At 28.4% G+C, this 12,459-nt stretch overlaps 1 protein-coding gene across 1 annotated transcript in view; it reads right to left on the bottom strand.

The window, feature by feature from the left end:
• Positions 1–12,459, bottom strand: part of LOC149776242 (uncharacterized) — a 180,086-nt gene that overhangs the window by 61,279 nt on the left and 106,348 nt on the right. The window contains exon 24 of the mRNA XM_089942647.1: positions 5,909–6,001. Coding sequence (XP_089798773.1) covers positions 5,909–6,001 — 93 coding nt within the window. The remainder of the gene's footprint in view (positions 1–5,908; positions 6,002–12,459) is intronic.

The following is a 12,459-nucleotide window of genomic DNA, read 5'->3' on the forward strand; positions in this document are numbered from 1 at the left end:
TTGAATTCATTGGAACATTTCATACTAGGACTTCTAAAATTTAATTTGTGAATTATTCTTGGGTTATTTTTGGATTTTGATTCTTAAAAACCTTAAGTTCTTACTTTTTCATTTTCAGTGTTTTTTTGCAGGGAAATAAATTATTTGCTAAGTTTTACAAAGCTTGTTGTTTTCATTTTTTCATATGTTACTGTTTATTTGAGTTTAAACATGTAACAAGTGGTAAAGGGTAAGGCAGCAACAGCAGTATTAGTGGTAAAGGGTAAGGCAGTAACAGCCCTAGTAGTGGGACAATGTAAGGCAGCAACAGCAGTAGTAGTGGTAAAGTGTAAGGCAGCAACAGCAGTAGTAGTGGTAAAGTGTAAGGCAGCAACAGCAGTAGTAGTGGTAAAGGGTAAGGATGCAATAATGAGAGGGTAAAATGACATGGTAAACATTTACAAAATTGGTAATCATAATATAAACATTGACATGGCTGTCAGTGATGCAGTAACTATCACTTCCAATTAAAGTCCCATATCTCTGCTTAAGATGTCTGATTAGTAGTATTTTTCTGTGAATTTTTAATGTATGCATGAATTTCCTTCAATTCAAATGTGGCCTAGATAGAAAAAAAAGCTAAGCTGACAAGAATCTGTTGTACTGCACAGAGCATAACATCAGGAGAATACTGACATGGTTCTGTCATACTCCACAGAGCATAACATCATGAGAATATTGACATGGTTCTGTCGTACTCCACAGAGCATAACATCATGAGAATACTGACATGGTTCTGTTGTACTCCACAGAGCATAACATCATGAGAATACTGACATAGTTATGTCGTACTCCACAGAGCATAACATCATGAGAATACTTACATGGTTCTGTTGTACTCCACAGAGCATAACATCATGAGAATACTGACATGGTTCTGTTGTACTCCACAGAGCATAATATCATGAGAATACTTACATGGTTATGTCGTACTCCACAGAGCATAACATCATGAGAATACTGACATAGTTATGTCATACTCCACAGAGCATAACATCATGAGAATACTGACATGGTTCTGTTGTACTCCACAGAGCATAACATCATGAGAATACTGACATGGTTCTGTTGTACTCCACAGAGCATAACATCATGAGAATACTGACATGGTTATGTCGTACTCCACAGAGCATAACATCATGAGAATACTGACATGGTTCTGTTGTACTCCACAGAGCATAACATCATGAGAATACTGACATAGTTATGTCGTACTCCACAGAGCATAACATCATGAGAATACTGACATGGTTCTGTTGTACTCCACACAGCATAACATCATGAGAATACTGACATGGTTCTGTTGTACTCCACAGAGCATAACATCATGAGAATACTGACATGGTTATGTCGTACTCCACAGAGCATAACATCATGAGAATACTGACATGGTTCTGTTGTACTCCACAGAGCATAACATCATGAGAATACTGACATAGTTATGTCGTACTCCACAGAGCATAACATCATGAGAATACTGACATGGTTCTGTTGTACTCCACAGAGCATAACATCATGAGAATACTGACATAGTTATGTCGTACTCCACAGAGTATAACATCATGACAATACTAACAAGAATCTGTTGTACTCCACAGAGCATAACATCATGAGAATACTGACATGGTTCTGTTGTATTCCACATAGCATAACATCATGAGAATACTGACATGGTTCTTTAATACATCATTTAACTCTGTAAAAGCATTTTCATTAACATAACTTTTCCTAAATGACATTTTATTTCATTAAAGAAAAAACTGTTTCAAATTTGTAAGCTACTGTGCAGTTTATTAGTTACTAATGATCCTACAAGAACATCGTCTGCACATATCCAGGCAGTAAGTCGAGTTGCATTACCTATTTTTTCATTATCTGCAATATATGTATCATTAAGAAACAATATCATGCCAATCCTAAGAATGCTATACCTAAATTGCCAGATATATTCAACAAAGACATGTCTTAAAACTAAACTGTCGAATACATTCAACAAAGACATGTCTTAAAACTAAACTGTCAAATATATTCAACAATGACAGGTCTTAAAACTCAATTGACAGATATATTCAAGAAAGACACGTCTTAAAACTCAATTGACAGATACATTCAAGAAAGACATGTCTTAAAACTCAACTGACATATATTTAACAAAGATGTGTCTTAAAACTCAAATGACAGATATGTTCAACAAAGAAGTGTCTTAAAACTCAATTGACAGATATATTCAACAAAGATGTGTCTTAAAACTCAATTGACAGATATATTCAACAAAGACATGTCTTAAAGCTCTATCCTGTCATAAGAGGTAAAGGACATACAGCGAATGAAATAATGGAAAACTGAGTGGCATGTGGCATGGACAGTGGCTTACATATAAACAGATGTCAGCTAAAAGCCAAATTTGCACATGAGAGGAATGGTTGAGTTTCAAACTGATTTGATTAAACTAAATCATTTAGGTTATTTTACACCATTTACATATTTAAAATGTTTGGCAAACATTGTAGCCTCAATAGTTGTAGTAGTTGTAGTGTAGTAGCAAAAGCAGTAGTATTATCAGAAGCAGTAGTAGTAGCAGAAGAACAAGATCATGAAATCTCCTGTTTGTTTCAGATGGCTATTAGAAAAACTGAAGCCAAAGAAGTACCTGTTTGTTTATTTTGTTAAAAATAGGGTCCTTGTGAGAAAATAGAGACCACCTGAGGTACCTGCTGTGACAAGTGGTCAGTGAGCTACCAAATTGTTGTTCTTAAGTCGCATAGACAGGAAATTCTTAGTCTAACCATGAAACTCCTTTGGCTGGTCATTTACAGGTCAATATGACTTATCACAAGATCTTGAATTGTATCGGCCAAAAATTAAAAGTGATGTCTGTAAATATTGTAGATCTTGTCACACTTGTCAAATGGTAGAAAACCAAGCCAGAAGATACCTAAGGCTCATTTGATGAACCATTTAGCAGAATACTTATGGTAGACTGAGTCGGTCCTTTACCAAACACCAAGTCAGGCAACCAATATTTGTTGACCATAATGTGTGCATCCGCAAGATTTTCAGAGGCGAATCCATTGAGAAATATTAAAACTAAAACCATATCAAAAGCTTTGATAAATTTTTTTTATACAATTGTTAGTTCCTAAATCTGTCCAATTTGATCAGGGGTCAAATTATATGCTTGCAATTTTTCAGCAAGTTATGCATGCATGAATTAGACATACAGCAATTTAAATCTTCTGCCTCTCACCCTGAAAGCCAATGGGCTTTAGAAAGAGTCCATAAAACGTTGAAGAATATGATTTATTCATACTGCTTTGATACAGGAAACAATTGGGATGAAGGTGTTCATTTCCTTTTATTTACAGTTAGGGAATTAGTTCAAGAATCATCAGGTTTTAGTCCATTTGAACTAATTTTTGGACATACTGTCCATTGACCATTTAAGTTATTAAAAGAGAAACTTCTTTCAAATGAAAATTCAGAAATTAATCATCTTGATTATGTTTCTGATTTCAAGTATAAGTTGTCAAAGGCTTGTGAAGTAGCAAGAAATTGTCTTCACTCTACTCAGTACAAAAATGAAATTTAGGTTTGGCAAAAATACAAAGGAAAGAAGTTTTCATCCCAATGATAAAGTTCTTTGCCCATACCTCTACACCCCTATTAGTCTAAGTACATGGGTCCTTATACAGCTGAAAAGAAAGTAACTTAAATTATATCATTAACGCTCCTGAGAGGCAAAACAGAAGCAATATTAGCATATAAATATGTTAGAGTACGTTCATAGAGATAGCCCTGTTAATAATGCAGTCAATTCAGTTGTACCTGTCCTAAACTGAGGATTTAAGCGATGGAATACATTCAGACTGTAGTGACTTTGGTGTAACAAATCTTCAGAATTCAGAAATATTAAACAATCTGGACCAGAAACTTTTACATCCACTGCCACAAGAAAAGAGTGAACCAAAACTGCTATTATTTGAATATGAGAACTTGTTTCCAGACATTCCAACATGAACAAATAAAATCTACAATGACACTGAAATTTTAGACTCTACACATGTGAAACAGCATCAGCACTAGATGAATCCTGTCAAACAGGAATGTTTGAAAAAAGAAATTCCACATTTGCTGGAAACTGATTTCATAGAACCAAGTAATAGTGACATGATATGACCATGCATTCTTGTGCCAAAAGCAGATAATACATTCCGAATAAGCACGAACTATAGAAAAGTGAAGAGTGTGGCCAAAACCGATTCATTGCCTTTGCCCAGAATCAATGACTTCATTGACAAAATTGGAAATATAAAATATGTCACGAAGTGTAACCTTTGAAAGGAATCTGGCAAATTCTACTCACAGAAAGGGTAAATGAAATTGCGGCATTAGTAACTCCATGTGGACTTTATCAATATATAGTGATGTCATTTGGGATCAAAGGTTTGCCTTGTACTTTCCAATGCTTAATGAACAATGATCACATCTGGTCTAGATAACTGTGATGCTTGCATCGATTATGTCAGCAGCTACAAAGATACCTGGAAAGGTCACTTGAAAACCATTAAGAAATTCTTTGATCATCTTAGTGATGAAAATTTGACAATTTATCCAAAAGTTTGTTCTACCATGCTTGTGTTAAATTTCTAAGACATATCGTGGGACACAGTAAAGTTAAACGAAAAGAAGTTAAGGTCAAGGCTATCTCTAAATACAATGTGCCTGTCAGTAAAAAGTGGCTGATGTAATTTTTGGGTATGGCTGGATATTATTGGAAATTTCGCTCCAGTTTTTCCATAACTGCTGAACTTTACCTCTACACCATGTGGACTCTTTAAAACCTTGACAGGCAAATTATTCTATATAGAAAGCTTGTTGCCATTTGGGTTCATTTTGGGAAAGATCAATTCTGTTCTTAAATTCTGCTTACCATTTGTTTTATAAAAATTAAGTATTTCATAATGTCTTTGCATTACAAGTAGAGTAAAACTGACACAACTCAAAATAATCCTTTTCTTCCAAAATATATCTTCTGCATTCAATATGGGTTTTTTTTCTTCTATTTTATTATCAGCTGGAGACCACAATCTATTCTTTAGCAAACAATACTGTAAAGTTTTGTACTTAAGTAACTCATCAAATGGAAATAACAAATAATAATACAAAGACATATTGCATTAAAAAAAATTCAAAGCTGCTTTCAGTCCATTCACAGTTTGAATGTTTGTGGTTCAAATCATTAATCATTTTCAAACATGAATCTAATGCAAATTACATTTGCTACTTAAAAAATATTTTTTTTACTATATTTAATCACTAGGTTTTATTTCTTAAAAATATGTACCATATGTCATTGAGTATTATAGGTATATAATAACACAACAGTCATATGTCTAATTTATTTGTGATACATGATTACTTAAGGTGCCAATATTACTATACTTCACTGTATTATTTTGGATGTTCAATGAATACAAAACATAGGCAATTTTTTAATTTCAATAAAACTTTTATGATTACTGAAATCGTAATAGTTGTGATTATCTCCCCCGAACAAGCTAGGTGAGCTAACTTTTAAGATTTGCTCTTTATTACTATTTCTATATCAATTATATTATAAATTTCCTATCAATTACATTGTATATACTGTTCATAGCTTCTAAGGTTTAAGCACTTACAAATTTGTGACATTTCAACAGTGTATATTGTGTAAACTATATTCTTCATACTTTTATAAACACTGTGGTGACAAGCCAAACTTTTCATTATAACACTATAATAGGTCTGTATATTTAAATACTAGTGAACATTCATGAATGTTAAATGACACACTTGTGAAAATCAAACACTTATATACTAATTCCCTTACTGTCAAATTTAAGAAAAGCCGTCCACAACACGCCTGCACAACTCTGCTGGTATTTCTGACATGATAGCTTCCTCCCATGCGAGTTGTATACATCTGAAAAAAGAAAAATGCATCAGTAAAAATATCAAATTGACAACAAAAAATCACGACACTTCTCATAAGAAATATTTATCTGATAATTAACTTAAAACAATACTATTAACATAAGAAAAAAGAAAACATCACAACACTTTATATAATTTAGATTTCAAGAATTTTTCTTCAAAATCATGAATCTAAACAGTTGCCTTTGTAAAGACTAAAATGTTTCTATTACAATTATACTGAATAATACACAAATGTCTAAGATTTTGCTGAATAATACAAACGTGTCTAAGATTGTATTAAATTAATACAAACGTGTCTAAGATTGTATTAAATTAATACATAAGTGTCTAGATTGCATTAAATTAATACCCAAGTGTCTAAGATTGAAATAAATTAATACACAAGTGTATAAGATTGTATTAAATTAATGCACAAGTGTCTAGATTGCATTATATTAATAAACAAGTGTCTAAGATTGTATTAAATTAATAACCAAGTGTCCAAGATTGTATTAAATTAATATATAAGTGTCCAAGATTGCATTAAATTAATACATAAGTGTCTAATATTGTATTAAATTAATACTCAAGTGTCTAATATTGTATTAAATTAATACACAAGTGTCTAATATTGTATTAAATTAATACACAAGTATCTAGATTGCATTAAATTAATAGACAAGTGTCTAAGATTGTATTAAATTAATACCCAACTGTCCAAGATTGTATTAAATTAATACATAAGTGTCCAAGATTGTATTAAATTAATACATAAGTGTCTAATATTGTATTAAATTAATACTCAAGTGTCTAATATTGTATTAAATTAAAACACAAGTGTCAAGATTGCATTAAATTAATACACAAGTGTATAGATTGCATTAAATGATTACATAAGTGTCTAAGATTGTATTAAATTAATACCCAAGTGTCCAAGATTGTATTAAATTAATACCCAAGTGTCTAAGATTGTATTAAATTAATACCCAAGTGTCTAAGATTGTATTAAATTAATACACAAGTGTCTAATATTGTATTTAATTAATACCCAGGTGTCCAAGATTGTATTAAATTAATACCCAAGTGTACAAGATTGTATTAAATTAATACCCAAGTGTCCAAGATTGTATTAAATTAATACATAAGTGTCTAAGATTGTATTACAATTATACACAAGAGTATAAGATTGTAATAAAATTATACACAAGTGTCTAAAATTGTATTAAAACTATACATAAGTGTATAAGATTGTATTAAAATTATACTCAAGTGTCCAAGATTGTATTAAATTATTACACAAGTGTCTAAGATTGTATTAAATTATACACAAGTGTCTAAGATTGTAATAAAATTATACACAAGTGTCCACAATGGTATTAAAACTATACATAAGTGTATAAGATTGTATTAAATTAATACATAAGTGTCTACGACTGCATTAAAATTATACACAAGTGTATAAGATTGTATTAAATTAATACACAAGTGTCTAAGATTGTATTAAATTAATACATAAGTGTCTAAGATTGTATTAAAATTATACACAAGTGTCTAAGATTGAAATAAATTAATACACAAGTGTATAAGATTGTATTAAATTAATACAAACGTGTCTAAGATTGTATTAAATTATTACAAAAGTGCCTAAGATTGTATTAAATTAATACACAAGAGTCTAAGATTGTATTAAATTAGTATACAAGTGTCTAAGACTGTATTAAATTATTACACAAATGTCTAAGATTGTATTAAATTAATACACAAGTGTCTAAGATTGTATTAAATTATTACACAAATGTCTAAGATTGCATTAAATTATTACACAAATGTCTAAGATTGCATTAAATTAATACACAAGTGTCTAAGATTGAAATAAATTAATACACAAGTGTATAAGATTGCATTAAATTATTACACAAATGTCTAAGATTGCATTAAATTAATACACAATTGTCTAAGATTGAAATAAATTAATGCACAAGTGTCTAAGATTGTATTAAATTATTACACAAATGTCTAAGATTGCATTAAATTAATACACAAGTGTCTAAGATTGAAATAAATTAATACACAAGTGTATAAGATTGTATTAAATTAATGCACAAGTGTATAAGATTGTATTAAATTAATGCACAAGTGTCTAAGATTGTATTAAATTAATACACAAGTGTCTAATATTGTATTAAATTAATGCACAAGTGTCTAAGATTGTATTAAATTAATACACAAGTGTCTAAGATTGTATTAAATTAATACACAAGTGTCTAAGATTGTATTAAATTAATACACAAGTGTCTAAGATTGAAATAAATTAATACACAAGTGTATAAGATTGTATTAAATTAATGCACAAGTGTCTAAGATTGAAATAAATTAATACATAAGTGTCTAAGATTGTATTAAATTAATACACAAGTGTCTAAGATTGAAATAAATTAATACACAAGTGTATAAAATTGAATTAAATTATACACAAGTGTCTAATATTGTATTAAATTAATACCCAAGTGTCTAAGATTGTATTAAATTAATACACAAGTGTCTAAGATTGTATTAAATTAACACACAAGTGTCTAAGACTGAAATAAATTAATACACAAGTGTATAAGATTGTATTAAATTAATGCACAAGTGTCTAAGATTGAAATAAATTAATACATAAGTGTCTAAGATTGTATTAAATTAATACACAAGTGTCTAAGATTGAAATAAATTAATACACAAGTGTATAAGATTGAATTAAATTATACACAAGTGTCTAATATTGTATTAAATTAATACACAAGTGTCTAAGATTGTATTAAATTATTACACAAGTGTCTAAGATTGTATTAAATTATACACAAGTGTCTAAGATTGTATTAAATTAATACACAAGTGTCTAAGATTGTATTAAATTAATACACAAGTGTCTAAGATTGAAATAAATTAATACATAAGTGTCTAAGATTGTATTAAATTAATACACAAGTGTCTAAGATTGAAATAAATTAATACACAAGTGTATAAGATTGAATTAAATTATACACAAGTGTCTAATATTGTATTAAATTAATACACAAGTGTCTAAGATTGTATTAAATTAATACACAAGTGTCTAAGATTGTATTAATACACAAGTGTCTAAGATTGTATTAAATTATTACAGAAGTGTCTAAGATTGTATTAAATTATACACAAGTGTCTAAGATTGTAATAAAATTAAACAGAAGTGTCTATGATGGTATTAAAACTATACATAAGTGTATACGATTGTATTAAATTAATACATAAGTGTCTACGATTGTATTAAAATTATACACAAGTGTATAAGATTGTATTAAATTAATACACAAGTGTCTAAGATTGTATCAAATTAATACATAAGTGTCTAAGATTGTATCAAATTATTACACAAGTGTCTAAAATTGCATTAAATTAATACACAAGTGCCTAAGATTGAAATAAATTAATACACAAGTGTATAAGATTGTATTAGATTAATACAAATGTGTCTATGATTGTATTAAATTATTACACAAGTGTCTAAGATTGTATCAAATTAATACACAAGTGTCTAAGATTGTATTAAATTAGTACACAAGTGTCTAATATTGTATTAAATTAATACACAAGTGTATAAGATTGTATTAAATTAATACACAAGTGTCCAGGATTGTATTAAATTAATACACAAGTGTCTAAGATTGTATTAAATTAATACACAAGTGTCTAAGATTGTATTAAAGTATTACACAAGTGTCTAAGATTGTATTAAATTAATACACAAGTGTCAAGATTGCATTAAATTAATACACAAGTGTCTAAGATTGTATTAAATTAATACACAAGTGTCAAGATTGCATTAAATTAATACTCAAGTGTCTAATATTGTATTAAATTAATATACAAGTGTCTAGATTGCATTACATTAATACACAAGTGTCTAGATTGCATTAAATACATAAGTGTCTAAGATTGTATTAAATTAATACCCAAGTGTCCAAGATTGTATTAAATTAATACATAAGTGTATAAGATTGTAATAACATTATACACAAGTGTCTAAGATTGTATTAAAACTATACATAAGTGTATAAGATTGTATTAAATTAATACATAAGTGTCTAAGATTGTATTAAAATTATACACAAGTGTATAAAATTGAATTAAATTAATACCCAAGTGTCCAAGATTGCATTAAATGGATACACAAGTGTCTAAGATTGTATTAAATTAATGCACAAGTGTCTAAGATTGTATTAAATTATTACACAAGTGTCTAATATTGTATTAAATTAATACACAAGGGTCTAAGATTGTATTAAAATTATACACAAGTGTATAAGATTGGATTAAATTAATACATAAGTGTCTAGATTGCATTAAATTAATACACAAGTGTCTAATATTGTATTAAATTAATACCCAAGTGTCTAAGATTGTATTAAATTGATACACAAGTGTCTAAGATTGTATTAAATTAATGCATAAGTGTCTAAGGTTGTATTAAACTTATACATATGTCTAAGATTGTGTTAAATTATTACACAAGTGTCTAAGATTGTATTAAATTGTACACAAGTGTCTAACATTGTATTAAATTAGTACGTAAGTGTCTAAGGTTGTATTAAAATTATACACAAGTGTATAAGATTGTATTAAATTAATACCCAAGTGTCCAAGATTGTATTAAATTGATAAACAAGATTGTATTAAATTAATGCACAAATGTCTAAGATTGTATTAAATTATTACACAAGTGTCTAATATTGTATTAAATTAATACACAAGTGTCTAAGATTGTACTAAATTAATGCACAAGTGTCTAAGATTGTATTAAATTATTACACAAGTGTCTAATATTGTATTAAATTCATACACAAGTGTCTAAGATTGTATTAAAATTATATACAAGTGTATAAGATTGTAATACAATTATACACAAGTGTCTAAGATTGTATTAAATTAATACATAAGTGTCTAAGATTGTATTAAAATTATACTCAAGTGTCTAAGATTGAAAAAATTAATACACAAGTATATAAGATTGTATTAAATTAATACAAACGTGTCTAAGATTGTATGAAATTATTACACAAGTGTCTAAGATTGTATTTAAGTAATACACAAGTGTCTAAGATTTGTTTAAATTAATACAAAAGTGCCTAAAATTATAAACACATAAGAGCCACAAACCATTGAGCTCCTTGATCTTAATATTTTCCATATAATCACTTTGCAGATATATATCATCCTATTTATTTTATACACTTCATGAGTAATCCTTATATTATTCTATTTATTATATAATCCATGAGTAATTCTTATCTTATACACTTCACAAGAAATCCTTATAACATTTATTATTATACAATCCACAAATAATCCTTACAATATTCTATTATTATTATACACTTCATGAGATATCATATTATATTTATTAGTATACACTCCATGAGTAATCCTATTATATTTATTAGTATACACTCTATGAGTAATCCTATTATATTTATTAGTATACACTTCATGAGTAATCCTATTATATTTATTAGTATACACTCCATGAGTAATCCTATTATATTTATTAGTATACACTCCATGAGTAATCCTATTATATTTATTAGTATACACTTGATGATTTATCCTATTATATTTATTAGTATACACTCCATGAGTAATCCTATTATATTTATTAGTATACACTCCATGAGTAATCCTTACATTTACACTGCATAAGCAATCCTTATATTATTCTATCATTATTATACACTTCAAGTGTAATCCTAATATTATATTTATTATTATATACTCCATGAATAATCCTATTATTATATTATTATACACTCCATAAGTAATTCCTATATTATTCTGTCATTATTATACACTCCAAGACTAATCATAATATTATTCTAGTATTATATACTATATGATTAATCCTTTTACCTTTACAATAAAAAAAACAGAAACATGCTGCCATGCTAAACACTTATAACATTATCTACTTTCAATATTAAATAGCTTCCTTATTTGAAAAAATAGTTTCTGTAGAAAAACTGCTGATAAGAACTATTTTCACAAGTAAAAAAAACATGACGGTCTGTCTGCTCTCAAAAGACACTACCAGTGAACTAGTGATGTGTCACATGTGCATCGAAAAAATAAAAGTGAAAAACTGCTAAAATGTTTCAGGAAAATAAGGATATTAAGCACATTAGAATCTGATTGCATCACAGTTTATCTGCAGTTTTTCTAATTTAAATGTGCTTTCTTTTACTTTCTAAAATAATCTATTTTATGAACTTGAAACTTTGTATGGTTTAAAATTAGTATAGTTATGGAATATGTAAAAAGTTTATTGATGTGAGAATGCAGCATGATGTGATCTCTTTCTACCATGGTTGCATTGGTGTGAGAATGCAACATTATTTGATCTCTTTCAACAATGGTTGTATTAGTGTGTGAATGCAACAGGATGTGATCACT

The sequence above is a fragment of the Sinohyriopsis cumingii genome, chromosome 18 (genome assembly GCF_028554795.1).
Source record: "Sinohyriopsis cumingii isolate HCF-2022 chromosome 18, ASM2855479v2, whole genome shotgun sequence".
NCBI classification, from domain to species: Eukaryota; Metazoa; Mollusca; class Bivalvia; order Unionida; family Unionidae; genus Sinohyriopsis; species Sinohyriopsis cumingii.